Consider the following 17,529-nt stretch of genomic DNA (forward strand, 5'->3'; position numbering starts at 1 on the left):
TCAAAGTATTTGAGTAGTTTATTACTTTGCATGGTTATACGTGACCAGTAAAGTGATGTGGATGTGACATCATCATCATCGTCATCATCATCATAGTAACAAACCAGATAAGTGGAAAGGTCAGAGGTGACGCGTCAGTACATCACACAGACAGCAACAACATAGAAGGGTGGAGCACGCCGACAACAACGACCTCAAAGCTCCGCCTCCGCTGCCACCGCCCATGCCGAGATGGCCCGCACCCTCGTTCTGGTCGACCACATACACTGGAACACAAATTATGCGTTGGAGCTACTTTTTTATGTACAGTATTGACTTTGTAGGCCTATGTTAAAATTAGGGATGACCGAGTATCGGCCTATTGCCGGACTTATTACAAGGTATCGGTACTCGCCATAGTGGTCGATGCCAGTTGCGCTCTTGTGGCCGATTTACGATTTCTTTCACAATTTACAATCAAACACTTACTTCATTTTATTTATATATATATATATATATATATATATATATATTAGGGGTGTCAAAATTAGTGCATTAATTTTTAATTATTGAGGCAATAAATATAACAAGACTTTTCATCATGTAAGCCCAACCACGAATTGCCAAAATCAGAAACTAATTGCTGATCCCTTAAAATTACTGGCAATTTTTGAAAAGTGAATAAGCAGAGGGTCAGATAAAGACAGAAATAAAAAAAACAGGAATGATCTGAAATAGGTGAAGGCCGAAATGTGAAAATGCAAGCTACCCGTGTGCTTGGGTGGGCCCCCGTAGGATTTGGACGCGTCCCAGCCTTGGGGGCCGTCATAGAAAGGGGGGTGGTATCCAGGCGTGGTCACGTACTGCTGCGGTCCCTGGTAGTAGGAGGAGGGCGCCGCCTGCAACAGGCAGACGGTCAAGCGGACGCTGACGTCACGAGGCGTCGGCACACGAATGCCGCCTAATGCCTGCCCCTACCTGGTAAGGCGCGGAACCCGCGTAGCCTCCCAAGCCTGCAACGGACGGACAATCACAAACATCATCCAAAATTTGACCCACTGACAACTGGAGCGGGCGAATACAATTGTTGTCACTTTTAAGTCAAGCGCAATTCCAATGTTGACATTTGGGTGCGAAAATGTAATAATTTGAAAGAACAACATATATAATAATAATAATGCATCAGATATCCCAACAGCATTTTTTTCTTAAAAATGCATGAAATTAATAGAAATTTCCCATTATTATTATTATTATTATGTTTCTAATTTCTAGTTCCTGGTTGTAATCAAATATTATACAGTGGAAAGTCAGTTTCATCCTTAATCCATTCTCAAAAGTGTGACGAATCTGAATGGTATGCAATTCAAAGCAACATTTGCCAAGTTCAAGTTGGGCAACATCCTGTCCAAAGTCAGGCCTTCAAAATAAGAGCACATCAATAAGTGGTTTGTGCTGTGACTGAATTAATTAAGATACCATTATTCTGCCCTTCAGAAGTTCACCGTTTGCGTTTGTGCAACCTTAGAGCGCCCTCCAGGGGTTGCTTTGTTCATTGTTTTGGTGAGAAGAGAGAATTCCAATGTGGCAGCACGCAACGCCGACTCGTTTATGTGCTACGCGAACTGTTGGATCCTGTTTCGTTGCTGCTTTGGACAAGAATTGTCCGTAAGTACATGTGATGTTAAGAAAATAACACTGTGTATTCATTTTAGTTCATTTAGGACAGTATTAGAGATAAGAGACTGCTGTGCACTGTAACTAGCTATTAGCATGAGAGTGTGTCGTGTACAGTTAGCTAATACACATTGTTTGTTATTTTAGTTTTGCGACGACCTAAAGAAGGTAATGGTCAGAGGCCATTGTTCAAATGAACAGCCCAAAAGGAAAACAAAGTCTGGTTATTTGGAACGTCGTAACTCGCTGTCTAGCTGGTGAAATCTCGAAGCTTCGGAGCGAGGACAGCATAACCAGATATGCCCACAAATAGTGTGGTGAAACTTTATTGTACTGTGTGCTTTTATTTTGAAGGTCTGCTGTTTGAAAGTATGTCATACGTCGATGTAGCCGAGCAGACCAGGAGGGTTATTGCCTTAAATTGTTCGTAAGAGTTTGCGATGCGGAACACGCCTTGCTGGCTGTTGAAGCTTTCTTACACAACCGTAAGAAATACTTCCGATGAATGTGCATCAAGTCTGGGAGATAAAAGGCCGCGTCACTTGCTATTTGTACCAAAACGAAATGTATGAAAACCGACACCCAATTTGAACTTGGCAAAAATGGAATTGTACAAAAATGATCACATGAAAATCCATCCATCCACACAAACTTTGGACTAATCCGGACACACCTTGGGCCAGTGGAGGCGGGGCATACGGGGGTGGGTGGTCGGCATTCATCTGGAAGGACACAGATGATATCATGGATGACGTCAGAGTGACACGCTCACTCATTAAGGGACGACGAGCGAACAATGCTGCGCTGTCAGACACGCATAGCAGCACTAATCAAATTGAGGCGCGTTACCGCGGCAACCACCTAGCCTCACACTGTGGATTGTTTGGCGGACAACACTCTGAAAAGACCTAAATATATACAAATATGGATCATATATATATATAAATATATATATATATATATATATATATATAGTGCCTTGGAAGTTTTTGTGAGGCGCAAAATGACTTTTAATTTCTAATTTTACGCATTCTCAAACGTTTGATCAAATATTTGACATTAAAATGTAAACATTAATGTTTGGATCAAACAAGTTAGCGCAAGAAGAAGGAAAATAAGGAAAATAAGGAAGAGCAAGTTACCTTCACGCTCAGCCGCACGTCCAACGTCAACGCTCTCTCTCAGACAGGCTCACGCGGCCTTGGGGGAGGTCACAGCTTCCCTCCCTCCCTCTTTTCCTTCTTCATTCCATCCTCCCTCCAGTCTTTTCTTGCTCCAAATGCTTTAAATAATTATGTATGATTGTATTTGCATATAATCAGTGCTGGGAGGGTTACTTTGGACCACAATATTAAAGTAAAGTCAATGGAATAGATATGGACTGGTCACCAGTCAATTTCAGGTCACACACGGACAAACAAGGGCTTTCATACTCTATATGTTGTTTTGGTGACGTCACTTCCTCCAAATAAAGCTCGAGTACATCCAGTCAGACCAACATTGTTTTTATTTCCTAGTGAGCATTCGCGACACGGATCATGTGACCACTTGACGACGTGTTGGCGGTCAGCAGCAAGTCCAACCCGAGCTCTTCTGCTTGACTCTCCTCCATTTTGCGGCGCCGCCGTTAAGAGGTGGCGGCCTGTTTGTTGCGGAAGGTGTCAAAGAAGGCCATCATGCCTCTGCGAAGGCCCACACCGCTGCTATGGCCGCCATTTCCCTTCCGGGGCGACACATTGAAAGCGGCGCCATCCATGGAGTTGGCGCGTTTAACTTTGGGCGCGGTGGCGTGCCAAAGTCGGCTCCTGGGTGGCGGCGTCTGAGCCACCAAACACTTCTGATACTGAACCTGAAAGGACCACGCGTCCATCATAAGTGGTGGTAAATAACCAAGTAGAGTAAAAATTCTACTTAAGTGCATCGTGTGAGTAATTGTCACTGATCTGAATATATGACCGATAGCCCACACACGCCCGTGCAAGCCGTTGAAGTCACAGGGCGGCCATCTACATATACATATACAGCACGTAGGCAGTTAGCAAAGGGCCGGGGGCGAGGGTGGGGGGTTTGTGGTGGGGTGGTCACTATTTTTGAACAAGTTAAAAAAGCTGCTTTGAAGACCCCCGTTTTCTTTTATCGCTCAGTTCCTTAGACCCCAATATTAGATTAGGCATCTTTGTTGTAAAATTGTTGTAAAATGTCTGAAGTCCTCTTGTTTATGTTTAACAAATACATCATAAATGATGCTGTTTCTACTAAGTACTGTCTCAAATGTCCTCCAATTTCCATACTGCAAATGTATAGGATGGTATGGCGAGAAACGTTTCTTGGGAGGAGCAATATGGCGGCCTCGCGGCTTCAAAAGTCTTGGCCTATCGGCTATCCAGTCATAGATTCAGGTCAGTGGTAATTTTGCCTTCCCTGATGAACAGTAATGCTAAACTAGACTAAGCTAAGCTACATTAGCTTAGCATGCGCGCTGCCTGGACGGCCACGGACAAGAGGCCGGCGTCCGGCGTCCGGCTCGCACCAGAAGACGTGACATTCGAAACGCTGCCGGCCGCCGTCCACGATGACGGCAAAGGTGCGACTGTCATGACCGACGCCCAGGAAGCTGAGGAAACGCACCTGACACGCCCACACTGCCGCAAAAGAATCGACAAACGCACACACACCAAAGAAGAAGAGACCTAAAGGAAGTTCATTAATGTCCAGTGAATGTGTAAAATGTCCCTAATAGAAATCATTCCAACTATTGAAAATTAGTGAATTTGGGATTTTAGTTTTATTTTATAACAAGATTTAAATGTGTTTTTACACCTTTTTATTATTTTTTGGATGTAGAAATAAACATACTAGTTGTCATCCAGAACTAAATATATGTATAATGCATACCATACATGCACACAATTCAGTTCTACAATTTATCGGTCAAATCCTCAGTGTGATGACACAGTTGGTTTGCGATGACATTTGTGTATTTGGAGGTTTTTCGACTGCCACTGTACAGAAAAGTCACGCTGCAGGTAACCAAATTGGGTTATGCGTGTATACATTGCGTGTGTATGCAAATTTTCACTGAAGCCATCCCCTTCGCTCCCGGCTGTTTTACTAGGTTTTGACTGATTTTGCAAGGCCCACAAAATATTGTGTTCTATTGCTATAAGAACATGAAAGATGAGAGTCTCTTCTTTCATCGGGAAAAAAAGCACATTTCTATCTGTTTCCGTTTTGCAGCAATTAGCATTAGAATGTAGCGAAGTTTCATCATTATTCACTAATCTGTATAAACTGTGGGTAAATGATCTTTTTTCAACATGGCCTTGGTTGATCTCTTTTGCTCTGCTGCCACCTGCTGGCCGTTTTTGTAATAACTACCATTTCCTCAACTGTTCTCTGCAGTTGAAATGCTGCATCAAAGCCTTCTGTATGCTCTAACATTTTTTTTTTTTTTAAACAACAACGTATAAATACGTCTTTGAGACACTTAAAGCAGCTTCCTATTCGCGACACCAGGACGCAGGTCCCGGATGTTGTGTTCCGCAGCACCGTCGGTCGGGTACAGTTTACAGCAGTGACGATCCGACCGTGGCGGCAAACTGTCAAACCCAGAACACCTGAGAGGAAGGTCAATGTTGTCAGTTACAACCATGCCGGTTTAGCACCTATGCGGGTCTGTGCTGTGTTTTTGTTTTGTTTTTTACAGCAGGGTTCAACTACACTCTAAAAAGAGAATTGTTGAACAAATTTAAGGTTCATCAGAGAATTGTTGACCAACTTAATACGATTGCTACAGTGAGAAGGTGCCCGTACCGTTGGGCAAGATGGTGGAGCACAGCAGGAAGAAAACCACCAGCTGGAAACGACCCCACGTTCCCAGGAAGGCCACGTTGCTATCATAGTCCCGCATAGTCCCTGTTCAAGTAAGTTCTTTGGGGGAATTATCCATAAATGCAGCTGATGTATACATTTGTTTATTTTTTATAGCTGGATGGATGTTTATTTTCATGCGAGAGAACACTCACACTCCCTGAGGCCATTGGTGTTTAATTGTGTGCAAGTGTGTACGGAACAAGTTCACAGATTCAATGTACCGGGACTTGTCTCCATGGCAATGATGAATAATGATTATTTTGGCACACGAGCATTCATTCATTTTGTCTTCATTTGAGCGCTCCGATACACCTGGCTTGAGCGAGGGCGTTGACCTCAAAATCCACATTTATATTGGATGACTTTAAAGTGTCAGAAAGTGCACTTTTAAAAAAAAAACACAAAAAAACAGACATGAACAATTTAGTCAAATATCAGAAAATTGCATAAGTGCAAACAAGGCAAGACATGTTCAAAAAAGTGCAATTGTTTAAAAAAAAATGGTTATAGATTATTTTCCCATGTCCTCAATTTTTTATTGTAAATTGGTCATATCATATCATTTAATGCTAATGGGCCTTTCTTGTGTTAGTCTTTCTACACAGGTTGTTTTGTACCCCCCACCAATAGATACTACTCTTCTTCTTTCTTTTTTCCAGACCGATACCAGTTACGAGTGCTCAACTCTAGAGAAGTCACCAATATCAATTGGTAGATAAATTCCTCCCCACTCCGCAAATAAATAACAGATCATTTTAAACAAAGACCGATCCTAACATAGCATTTTCCTTAAAATTGCATGAAAGTAACTAACTTTCCAGTTCCTGATCGTAAAACAAGTCAAATTGGCGGTCTTATGCTGCATTCGAGGAAGGTTTGAAATCGGAGCCATCCCACTCGGAGCGTCGTAGTTACGCATTCAAAGCGTTCGGGGCAAATGTAAACAACAAAATGGCTGATTCCGGTACGTAAATTGTTTGTTGTTCTGATTAACGCAATCATTCCAAATGACCTTGTGTCGCGTGAACATATATCTTGTATTTATATTTGCCTCGAACGCTTGGAGGTCGGAATTGACACAATTCAAGTGGAATAATCCGATTTTCCTTGAATGACTTAAATGCAACATTTTTTCTCTGCGAAAGGACGCTTTTGGTCATTGAAAAGTATTGGACTTTTGATTGATGTAAATTGATTTGAAACTGTTGTGAAATTTTATTTGACTATTATAACAATATGCCTGGTTCGCATGCCAGCCACAAGCAAAAGTAATACAATACGGCGTGGGAATAAGGGTTTGCATTGCGTAAATATCACAAATGTCCGGATGTTGTGGGTCGTCAACACTCAGCTGCAGCCCCCACTTCCCACATCCAAAAATTTCAATAAACATCACTTTGATGGTTTGCTGCGTTTACCGATGGTAAGATTAAAAAATAAAATTAAATAAAAACATGGTTTGTGCCAACCACGAGTGCAACACAAGATTAGCCTGCGTCCTGTGGACTTTACCTTTTGGGCGATAAAAATTAATAAATAATTAAAACGAGCCTTTTCTCCTGTGCTGCACAAGCGAGGCGGGGGCGGATCTATAAGGTGGGTTGGCAGAAATAGGTTACTCTTGTCCAGGCCTGTCCACCATTACAGTGATATCGCAAACAAAAAGTTTGATTGTTACTCCCGAAGAAGTCAGACCGACACAGACCATGCGGGGCTACGAAGGCAGCGTGGACTTCCTGGGAACGTGGGGCCGCTTCCAGCTCATGGTTTTCTTCCTGCTCTGTTCCACAACCTTGCCCAACGGGACGGGCTCCTTCTCGCTGGTGTTCATCACCGACACGCCCCAGCACCGATGCCGGATTCCCGAGGCCAACCTCAGCCAGGAGTGGCAGGAGGCTGCGGTCCCTTCGGAGGTAGGCTTTGTTGTCATCTCTCACTCAGCATTCACTAAAACATAAACAAACAACACTAACAAAAATAAAGTCCAAAACAATAAGAAACACTCTGTGCTGTAGGAAGGAATCTTTATTTATTTATTGTAACAAATAGCAATGTTCATTTCTCAGCCTTCACATTACAACCAAATGAATGCCTATTTATTTCTCAGCATTCATTCAAAAAGCAGGAATTTATTTGATGCATGATTTGAAGGTATGAATGTTCACCTCCCAGTGTTCAAATAAAACCTTAGTGAATGCTTATCTCCCTCTCAGTATTTATACAAAAAGGCAAAAGGAATATCCACTTTTGGGTGGACATTGTAAAAGTTGAAATGAATCTCTCAGCATGCATCGATGCTCATCTCAGCATCCACACAAAAAAGTAGGAAGGAATAAACTGTACATTTTTGACATGATACGATTCCTCTTACAACATTCACACATCAGCCTTTTATTTCAGGGAGCAGAGCAGATGTTTTGCGAATGTGACGTGTTCAGAAAATGGATGGACGAGTATTTTACATGTATAGCATTATTTTATAAAATTACCTTTACCTATCTATGTAAACACGTATTAATGGTGCTCTCTTAGCATTAACATACAAATGAGTTTTCCTATATGTGTTACACGAATGCTTGTCTTTGCATGAAAGGACACTTCGCTTCGGGGCAGGGACAATGTTGACGTTGACATGCATAAATATTGACCTCTGGCTAATATATGATTTGATGTACAGCAAATAATGAACGTTTTCCACTTACAATGTAGGAATTAAGCAGGATTGTATACATTGTCATTGTTGTGTTAGCATGACTCCTGATCTCACAGCATTTTGCCTGATGTTCATTTTCCACGACAAGCTGTATTGCATGAACGCTCATCTCTCAGCATTCACACAAAACATCCACATGCGTATCGTCCAAGGTGGTGGACGGAGAGCGGCGGCCGAGCCCCTGCCGCCGCTACCGGATGGACGTACTCCGCAACCTGTCGGCCGGCGGGCTGCTGCCGGGCCGTGACGTCAACCTGAGCAGCCTGGAGCAGGAGGACTGCGCCGACGGCTGGATCTACAGCACCGACGTGTACCAGTCCACCGTGGTCTCCCAGGTTGATTAAAGTTAACTTGGACCATGAAAAATATGAGAGAAAATTCTGATTCTTTGTAAATAGAGTGTTTATTGGTCCTTTTGAACAAGCATTTTTTTTTTTTAAATCAACTTCCAAAAATCAGAAAGAATATTCCCCACTATTAATAAGTATAGGTGTCTCTCCTTTGTCATTTGGGGCGATCTTGCGAGGTCGCTGGAAAAGCCATCAAATGGGTGATACCGCCCTTTAATGGCCTATCCGTGCAATTGAAGAGGTTAAATCTATTCCTCTTTTTTAAACGCCTTTTTTAAAACACGTTATACAACAGATTTGCAGCTGTGCCGGTCTCCAGACAAAATATACTTCTCCGGGTACTTTTCCTCACAACAACATCTCATGAACAAATTGAATCAGATTTAAAATGGCCGTGAGCGATGATGCCAACAGAGTCAGTGTGTGTGTGTTCGAAGCAGATTCTGTTCTCAAGGACCAAATGTGTTTTCGCACAGAACACTGAGAAGGAATTTTTTAGACCAAACAATATGTTGCAGCTTAGTTTAAGGTCAAATTATACTGAGTTCAACACTACTTTACCCACTTCACATCTATAAAACACTTCAACATGGTTAAATATATGAAATAAAGAATTAAAATGTTAATCATGTCTAACACAATGCATGTGTCAGATCATATACAGTACGTCGGGGTTTTAATGGGGAAAAAAATATTACACTCATGAAATAGAGGGCTCAAAATGTCTTGTATTTAATATGATACGTTTGGCGTTATAAGGTTAATACTTAAAATGAAATATCGCTTAATGATTAAAAAAACAATTATAGCCCAGTCTTACTTTTCACCATCAAAGTGGCGAGGGGGGAGTTGAAAAGACTTAGCAAGAGTGACACCATCAATTATGTACTTCCAGTTTGACTTGGTGTGCAACCAGCGTTGGAAGCAGCCCCTCACCGCCACCGTTTTCTTCCTGGGGGTCCTGGTGGGATCCTTTTTTTCTGGAGTGCTTGCTGACAGGTACCAGCCTGGAGTCAAGAATTCACAGGGACGAGGTAGCTGATGACTGTTTGGGACTGGTCCCCCCCCACCCCCCACCCCTCACCCAGATTTGGCCGTAAGCCGGTGCTGTTCGCCACCATCATCATTCAGGCCGTGTTCTCAGTGGCACAGATTGCCGCACCGTCCTGGGAGGTGTTCTGCATGCTTCTCTTCTGCACCGGACTTGGCAATATCTCAAACTATGTCTCCTGCTATGTGCTGGGTAATTTTTTTTTTTTATTATTGTGGCTGGAGAAACTTGTACTGAAGACAAGCTGTTTTGAAGTCGATTCTCTGAGCGATATTAGAGACCTGAGCAATATGGTCATATTTTCCTGGTTCTCTCCAGAACTCGAGCAGCAGCATTCAGTAGTGCAGCTGTCTGTGAGAAGGCTGTCACAGGAGTAATAATAATAATAATAATGCATCGGATTTATATAGCACTTTTCTATCTAATCAGTGTAACCTGCTGGAAACGTGCACATTGATTTTTCTCTCCAAGTCAAGTGAGGATATTCCTTTCATTTTGGCACCATTTTCTGATGCTAAAAAGTTGTTGCATTTAATATTTTAAAAAACAGACAACGTAAGTGTAATCATTTTCTCATTATTTTGTGTATGACACGAAAGGAGCCCAGTAGAATCCAAAGCACGTTTGGTTTCATGGAAAATAAAGCAAGTCCTAAAAGGCGAGAGAAAAAAAAATACTCCATTGACCCAAACGCCACACAAAATTTTAAAAATTTGTCTTTGCTTGCGCAGGCACGGAAATTCTGACAGGCAACGCTCGGGTGATTTACTCATCAATGGGCGTGTGTCTGGGTTTCGCCTTCGGGTACATGACGCTACCGCTGTTTGCCTACTTTTTCCGGAGCTGGAAGACTCTGCTGCTGGCCATTGGGCTGCCCGGCCTCTTCTACATTCCCCTGTGGTGGTAGGCACACACACACGTTTATTTGACTATCTTTGTGGGGCCATCTCATTGACATAATGCATTTCCTAGCCCTTCCCCCTAACCTCAACCATCAAAAATGATTGCCTACCCCTATTCCTTACCCTAACTTCAACCACAACCCAATTCAAACCTAAACTCTAAAACCAAGTCTTGACCCTCAAAAAGAGGTTTGGACTCAAGGGGACCACCAAAATGTCCCCACAAGGACACGTGGTCCCCACAATGATAGTCAAAACGAAGAAAATGGTCCCCATGAAGTGATATAAGTAGGGTGACTTTTTCAGAGGAGTCGGTTTTGAAACAAGTTAGTCATTAATTCCTTCTACTCGAATAAGTTGTTTTCCCTTATCAAACTAATAATTCATGGATGCCATCTTAATGCCTTGCCAGGGTGCTCGGAGGTTGCCACTGCTGTACTGCATTTCTAGTTTATCCCTGTATTTTGAATATAACACGGCATATTGTTTTTTTTAAGTTAGTCGGAGTGTTGGATCAGCACAATTTTCACCAAACATGGAGTATTGTATAGACACGTGAAAAATCGACTACGAATTCCCACCTCTGCGTGTGTTTGTGTATTCGTGTGTGTGCCAGGATCCTTCCAGAGTGTCCCATGTGGCTGCTGTCTCAAGGCCGAGTGACGGAAGCCGAGGCCATCGTGAAAAAAGCTGCTGAGATGAATCGAGTGGTCACACCAGAGATAATCTTTGGCAATTCTAAATTGCACGCAAGTTGGACTTTTATGTTAATGCACTCGCTGGCACTTCATTAGCAACATCAAAACATGTGCTGTGTTGGGCGTGGGTTAAGAAACAGTTGAGCAGTTGAAAGATGCTAGCAACAAGCCGGAGGGTTGCTACGAGCTAACCAGGCTAAGCGCTAGCAGAGTGAGTAGATAAGAGCACAAAAAACAATAACAACAAAACAATTGCGCTAAAGCTAATGATGCTAACGGCAGATTGGAGAGTTGCTAAGGGCCATTCAGGCTAAAAAAGCCGGCAGTTTCTAGGAAGGTTGCTAGCATCACACACCAAGAAGGAGAACAGATAAAAAAAGAACATAAAATTGAGAGTGGGACTTATGCTTGTTAGCATAGTGGTTATCTGAATGCTATCAATCATTGTACATTGTAGGCAGATGAGGAGATGCAAGTGGAGCGCTACACTGTTTTGGACCTGGTGAAGAATAGAAGCATCGCTATTACGACCATCCTTCTCTGCTGGGTGTGGTGAGTTCACACCCATCACAAGGTACGATCACGTGTTGACGGATACGTGTCGTTGGCAGGTTCGCGTTGAGCATCTGCTACTTCGGCCTGTCCCTCAACACGTCGCAGCTCCACGCGGATCCGTACATCAGCTGCTTCCTGTCCGCCGTGGTGGAGGTGCCGGCGTACATGAGCTGCAGCCTGGTCATCCGATACCTGCCGCGACGCTTCGCCGTGGTGGTCGTCTTCCTCACCGTGGGCCTAGCGCTTTTCTCCATCCAGCTGGTACCTCGCAGTGAGTGTCGCGCCAAAGCCAAAGAGTTGAGCTCAGCCATGTTGTAGTTCAAAACCAGTATTGATGTTGTTGTTGTCCTTCAACCTCAGGCATCCTGGGTCTGGCATTGGCCTTGGAGATGTTGGGTAAGTTTGGCGCCACGGCTGGAACGTCGCTGCTGTTCGCTTTCACGGCTGAGCTGTACCCGACGGGCCTGCGGAACACGGCATCCGGGACCTGCGTCATGGTGTCACGAACGGGAAGCTGCGTTGCGCCCTTTCTTATACAGCTGAGTAAGCACTTTTTTTTTGAAAGGGTGTTGGGGTTATCTAAACTTTCATTTTGACATTTTGCCTATAACTCTGCCACCACTTTTGTGTCGGTACGGCACAGACGTCTACTTCAAGTATTTGCCGTATATCACCTTGGGCACTCTGGCCATGCTTTCTGTCCTGGCCACGCTTTTCCTACCAGAGAGTTTTGGGCAACCGCTTCCTGAGACCCTTGAACAGATGCAAAAGAGGAAAAGGTGGGATACCTTGTTTTTTTTCTTTTCTTTTTTTTTGCTACCAAAAACACTGTCAAATGACAGAAAGTACAACATGTTAGTTATCTGTACAGGGAGTCCAATTGTTACGGACGAGTTCCGTTCCTACGCTAGCGATGAAACACCATTGAGAGGAGCACTATGATGGTCAAGGCCTCGAAATAAAAATGCTGGAAAGCAGAGCGTAAGTGGAGAATCTTCAAATGTCTACAAAAATCTGTGATATGTTATTATGATAACTTGTACATAGATTGTATGCATGTATGTTTGCTTCTACATTCATTGAATAATAAAATGTGTAAAAACACAGTAGTGTTGAGTGTGAAACAGGCGAGAAACTCCATACCATTTTGATTTTGTGGAAATGAGAGCAGGTTAAAATAAGTGTTTGCTTTTTAAAGACTCAAGGCAACGAGGAAACCAGCGTCTTCACCAATGCAAAACTGAAAACACTGCCATCTTCAGGCCAGAAAATGCCATTGCGGTTTAGGTTTGATAATACTGTATAGGCTGATTGAGGGGAGCGCAACGCTAGAGCCAATTTCAGCGTCGCTGCTCATTTCAGTAATCCATCGTTTGTAGAATACATAACTAATCCGCACATATATGTATAATATAGCATATGTTACAAATTATATTCCTAGTTCTATTCATATTGTGTATAATTGTTCTAAAAAGAAATAATAATGACAATTAAAACATATATTAAAGTAAATAAAAGGTGGCCTGAAAAAAAAAATTGCGTTTAAATATAAAAACAAATACACAAGACAATTTTAAAGCGTGATTGTCGACGTCATTTTGCCATTTAAGGTAAATGTTAGTAGGCCGTAAAAAATGCCTGTTTTATAAGAATTTATCTAACTCACCTTCTTGTATTATCCGTGTCAAAAAATGTTTCATTAAAATATTTTTAATTATATTAAAATATTTAATAATTGTAAAACACCAAATGCGCATAGTTAAGTTAGCCCAAAATCGACCTAAATCGATGACGTGTACGTAGGGGTCCTTCCGAACTTCCGGGTGTGTATAAACATCACACAAGTCGAGTCGCCTCGTCTGAAAAATGTAAGTTTCGACTCTTTTACCTTTGACAATCCATCTAATTATTTAAGAAAATACGCTTTTAAAACTGAGGTGAAGACTGTGCTATTTTTGTGCGCTTGTCCAGGTCTAAAGTCACGTTTAAAATCACGCTGACGTCGGACCCCAAGCTCCCGTTCAAAGTGTGAGTACTTTACACTGCGAATAAAATCCATTCAAAATGTGACTTTAAAGGATTTATCTTCTATATTTTAGTTCAATTTCTCTTCTTGTTTTACTCTCAGGACGTTGTTTGAGTGTACATATTAGTAGTAGCTCGTCACTTACAGCACGACTTTTAGTGCAAGCATATGCTAGCCACCAGTAAATGTACCGATACATGCTAACTTAAGTATATACAACAAAAATATTTTCAAACTTGATGTGTAGGCAGGAGCTCTCGACACATTGTTTGGCACTTACAAACAATGGAAGTCAATTTTCCATGCTAAGATTCATGTAAATACAACATAAAAAGCAATCCATTTGCCTTTATAAAATGTAGTGTTGTAATGTTTTTGTTTTGTTTTGTTTTTTCAAATAGATTAAGTGTCCCAGAGAGCACCCCGTTCACAGCAGTTTTAAAGTTCGCCGCCGAGGAGGTAAGACAACTTTCAACCCCTCAAGCCACTGTTCTTCAAAAAAGCAAACTGGCAAATTTAGTTTCTGCTTAATAAACAAAACATGGGTGGAATCAGTTTCACAAACTAAAAGAAGATTCAGAGAATTTCCCCAACTGAGATCCAGTAATATTTGTCTCATGGTTCCATAATACTTAGTCTGGAATTGCAATAAGCAGGTTCACTGTCTTGAAAATGTGTCTTCATGTCATTTCCACACGACCGTCTGTGCAGTTCAAAGTGCCGTCAGCCACCAGCGCCATCATCACCAATGGTGAGTTCTTGCATTGTCCCTATCTGACGTGACGTTGAACCTTTTTGCTCGTGCGTACTGCTGAACAATTAATCGAATTCAGATCGACGTCTTTGCTTATCTTTATTATTTTTCAAAATTGTTCAGCCCTACATGCGTGGCAGGAATACACTTTCTTAAGCAAAGTGACAATATCATTAAGAGGTACAAAGATCTTGCTGCACTTCTTGATCTTGTTGTATATTACACAATGTCATGTTTTTGGGTGTTTACGACCCATCATTGAAGAGTGACAGTAACAGAGTCACACATACAGTCTGTAATGTAGTTTATCAATTACCCACTAGGTGGCACAACTACATTCTTTTTTATTGATAGTTTTTTTTTCTTCCATCCTCTATTTAATAATGAAGCATACAAATGACTGAATGAAAATGCCAAGTAGGATACATTATGGTCTTCAGTATTCCTATTTATATTTAGAACATTTTTAATGCATTGTAGCTGCTTGACAGTGAGTGTTACCAGGTTAGCGTTTATTTTTGGTTGTTCTGACAGCATCACAGCTGTATTGGCCATTATGTCTGTAGTCGTTGTCTTCATTTTCATTACATGTTTTATTTAACACATGACATTTTCTCCTCGCAGATGGAATCGGAATCAACCCTGCGCAGACAGCAGGTGAGCGTCGATGTTCATTCATTTTTCAATTATGCACTGCAGTGCTCACACAAAAAAAAGAAGACGTATGAGTCTTCAAGGAACTCAGCATGCATGTTTTTGGAATGTGGGAGGGAAGCATGAGTAGCCGGAGTAAGCTCATGTAACGTGCAAACTCACAGAGGAGCCCAGATTTGAAACCAGGTGCATGCAAGGTTTAAGACAATATTTTTACAAGTGAATTTATTATTTTTTGTTCAATATGACTATTTTTTTTCTACCCCATTATTTTTTGTGCAACAAAAAATATGTTTGAATTAAAAAATGTAGATGTAGAATTTAAACATATATATCCATTTTAACTAAAAGAAATGTAGTTTTTTTAATAACATTATTATTATTGTTCTATTAATTTTATATTTCATTATTACTTTCAGTTGATTTTATTTTTTATTTGATTAAATAAAAATATCCACACAAGAATGTAGTATTTTATTGTAATGCACAGTAAGTAATATTTTAAAAATAATTCTATTATCCTAATGCAATATTTTAATGGAAAATGTGTTTAATATTTTAATAACAATTTTACAAAAAAATTAAAAAAAATTTATTGAGAAACAATATACTAATAAAATATGTAATATCTTAATAAAAAAATATAATTTAAAAATATATTAATGTTAAGATATTTGGTTATTTTTATGCAAATATAAGTCAAATATCTGTCCCATTTTATACTAAAAAAGACATCATTTTTATTTTATGGAAAAATAAACTTTTTGTGCTGTTTTGTCACATTTGAAAGAAGATGATTCAAATCTGCTGTCTCAACAGTCCCGTTGAAAGGTGGCACTCTTCCTTCACGTTGTCGCTGTGTCTTCGCCGTCCACACATTTTTCTCCCGCGTCTTTGCAGGCAACGTGTTCCTGAAGCACGGCTCGGAGCTGCGCATCATTCCCAGAGACCGAGTGGGAGGACGAGTAGAGGGATGCTTCTCATCGGCGCCGAGGAGACCGTGACCCGGCCTCGCCTCGAGTCCTATTTATGTACTGCTCTTCCGCGTGCGTTTGTGTGTAGATGTACACTCGTAATGACACGCCGCACGCTGCCCACTTAGCATCCTTCAGTAAGTGTATGTAAACAACATCTTCATTTTTAATCTTCATGAATGACAATAAAACACCAGTCACATGACACGCGACACCTTGGACCATATTTGGTAACTCATTAGACATTCCGGCCTCAGGAATTTTTGGGGAACCATTTGTCAAATCTTAGTTCCATGCTAATTTAATTTGCTGGTGTAGCACTTTCAAGATTGAACCAGTGGTGCTACAATTGAAAATTCAAATATATACGTTTAACCACAGACAATTGTGACTTCATCATTGTGATCGTAGGTTTTTTTTTTTTTTTACTTTCTTTTGAAAAAGTGAATCATACAAAGTTTTGATTGGTGGATATAAAAAGTCCAAACACCCCTGTATACAAATGCCATGTTTTTGTGATATCAAATAAAATAAGAAGAAAACTCTTTTCAAAAATTTAGATTAAAAGTCATCTTAGCCATCACGTTGCCTTAAATAAGCTTTAAGTGGCAAAGCTACTCATAAAAAAATCTGAAAAATGTTCCATTGATTGAGATTTTTTTAATTCCAAAAATATCCATTTGCACTGCTCACATTTGTCCACCAGATGGTGCTATCTCATGCCACTGGCATGTCTTTTATTGTTTTCTGCTGTCCAACTTCATGATGCCAACTCTGCATTCTGGGGTTAAAGTCACACGTTATATATATTTTTAACCTGACTGTGAAAATGTGTAAAAACAATGTGTCCGCAAATCATTGGCCTGTCTTTGCATCTTTTACATACTCTTCATTTACTACTATTAATACGAACTACTAATCTTTTCAACAGCCTGTCATTAATAAATGGATAATTATTTCTTAATGTTTTCAGAAACAGGAACAGCACACCGATAGTTCTCTGGACATTTACATGACTTTTGGGCTCTTTTTTTAAAAAAAAATTATATGATTAACCTGCCTTTCAAGACCAACAGGAGCATGTTTCTATGGAACCTGTGCAAATGTGGGGGGAACACAGACAGTTCTAGGGAGTTGTTTTTTTTTAATCATCCCTAACTGTCCAATAAAAACACATTTATGGCACGTACAGTTTCAAGATTACTTTTGCAGCCATTTTACTTGCACTGTGCCATGTGAAAAAGTATTCACAGTTCAGGTTAAAAGTGAAAAGGCTTTGTAAACAATGAGCTTCATTTATACGGTATTGCTATATTTATGCAA

At 40.9% G+C, this 17,529-nt stretch overlaps 3 protein-coding genes across 8 annotated transcripts; 2 read left to right on the forward strand and 1 right to left on the reverse strand.

The window, feature by feature from the left end:
- On the reverse strand, positions 1–2,879 carry LOC144036121 (uncharacterized). Its single transcript, XM_077546464.1, has 5 exons — positions 2,799–2,879; positions 2,330–2,378; positions 958–992; positions 749–878; positions 1–266 (listed from the first exon to the last, which is right to left on the reverse strand). Exons 2-5 carry the CDS (start codon positions 2,376–2,378, stop codon positions 121–123), a joined length of 360 nt encoding a protein of 119 aa, XP_077402590.1. The 5' UTR covers positions 2,799–2,879; the 3' UTR covers positions 1–120.
- LOC144036119 (solute carrier family 22 member 4-like) lies at positions 1,492–13,653 on the forward strand. 6 transcript variants are annotated; one of them, XM_077546461.1, is made up of 16 exons: positions 1,492–1,647; positions 3,961–4,055; positions 5,453–5,579; positions 6,189–6,493; positions 7,103–7,125; positions 7,216–7,442; positions 8,395–8,577; positions 9,488–9,591; positions 9,681–9,835; positions 10,375–10,546; positions 11,162–11,298; positions 11,705–11,795; positions 11,855–12,069; positions 12,159–12,341; positions 12,442–12,577; positions 12,658–12,846. In XM_077546461.1, the coding sequence occupies exons 6-16, from the start codon at positions 7,236–7,238 to the stop codon at positions 12,707–12,709; spliced, it is 1,635 nt and encodes a 544-aa protein (XP_077402587.1). In that variant the 5' UTR covers positions 1,492–1,647; positions 3,961–4,055; positions 5,453–5,579; positions 6,189–6,493; positions 7,103–7,125; positions 7,216–7,235; the 3' UTR covers positions 12,710–12,846. The 6 variants fall into 6 exon arrangements, 4 of the variants coding, with proteins under 4 accessions (XP_077402587.1, XP_077402586.1, XP_077402588.1 ...); XR_013288588.1 differs by adding an exon at positions 13,602–13,653 and having other exon boundaries at positions 6,189–7,442; positions 12,658–12,779; XR_013288589.1 differs by adding an exon at positions 13,602–13,653 and having other exon boundaries at positions 6,189–7,442; positions 12,670–12,779.
- On the forward strand, positions 13,602–16,847 carry ufm1 (ubiquitin-fold modifier 1). Its single transcript, XM_077546466.1, has 6 exons — positions 13,602–13,666; positions 13,770–13,826; positions 14,226–14,283; positions 14,536–14,575; positions 15,203–15,235; positions 16,133–16,847. Coding segments are annotated over exons 1-6 (294 nt in total). The 5' UTR covers positions 13,602–13,664; the 3' UTR covers positions 16,237–16,847.
- The last annotated feature ends 682 nt before the right edge of the window (positions 16,848–17,529 follow it).

The sequence above is a fragment of the Vanacampus margaritifer genome, chromosome 16, assembly GCF_051991255.1.
Source record: "Vanacampus margaritifer isolate UIUO_Vmar chromosome 16, RoL_Vmar_1.0, whole genome shotgun sequence".
In the NCBI taxonomy this organism is placed as follows: domain Eukaryota; kingdom Metazoa; phylum Chordata; class Actinopteri; order Syngnathiformes; family Syngnathidae; genus Vanacampus; species Vanacampus margaritifer.

What these genes read in the sequence shown, in the direction of transcription:
- LOC144036121 (XM_077546464.1), bottom strand. Translation starts at nt 2,378, where the DNA reads ATGAATGCCGACCACCCACCCCCGTATGCCCCGCCTCCACTGGCCCAA. An exon ending in CCCGCCTCCACTGGCCCAAG is followed by an intron (nt 993 to 2,329) that starts GTGTGTCCGGAT and finishes CGTCCGTTGCAG; the next exon opens with GCTTGGGAGGCTACGCGGGT. An exon ending in CGGGTTCCGCGCCTTACCAG is followed by an intron (nt 879 to 957) that starts GTAGGGGCAGGC and finishes TGCCTGTTGCAG; the next exon opens with GCGGCGCCCTCCTCCTACTA.
- LOC144036119 (XM_077546460.1), top strand. Translation starts at nt 7,236, where the DNA reads ATGCGGGGCTACGAAGGCAGCGTGGACTTCCTGGGAACGTGGGGCCGC. An exon ending in TGTCTCCTGCTATGTGCTGG is followed by an intron (nt 9,836 to 10,374) that starts GTAATTTTTTTT and finishes TTGCTTGCGCAG; the next exon opens with GCACGGAAATTCTGACAGGC. An exon ending in CAATTCTAAATTGCACGCAA is followed by an intron (nt 11,299 to 11,704) that starts GTTGGACTTTTA and finishes CATTGTAGGCAG; the next exon opens with ATGAGGAGATGCAAGTGGAG.
- ufm1 (XM_077546466.1), top strand. An exon ending in CCCAAGCTCCCGTTCAAAGT is followed by an intron (nt 13,827 to 14,225) that starts GTGAGTACTTTA and finishes TTTTTCAAATAG; the next exon opens with ATTAAGTGTCCCAGAGAGCA. An exon ending in CAACCCTGCGCAGACAGCAG is followed by an intron (nt 15,236 to 16,132) that starts GTGAGCGTCGAT and finishes GCGTCTTTGCAG; the next exon opens with GCAACGTGTTCCTGAAGCAC.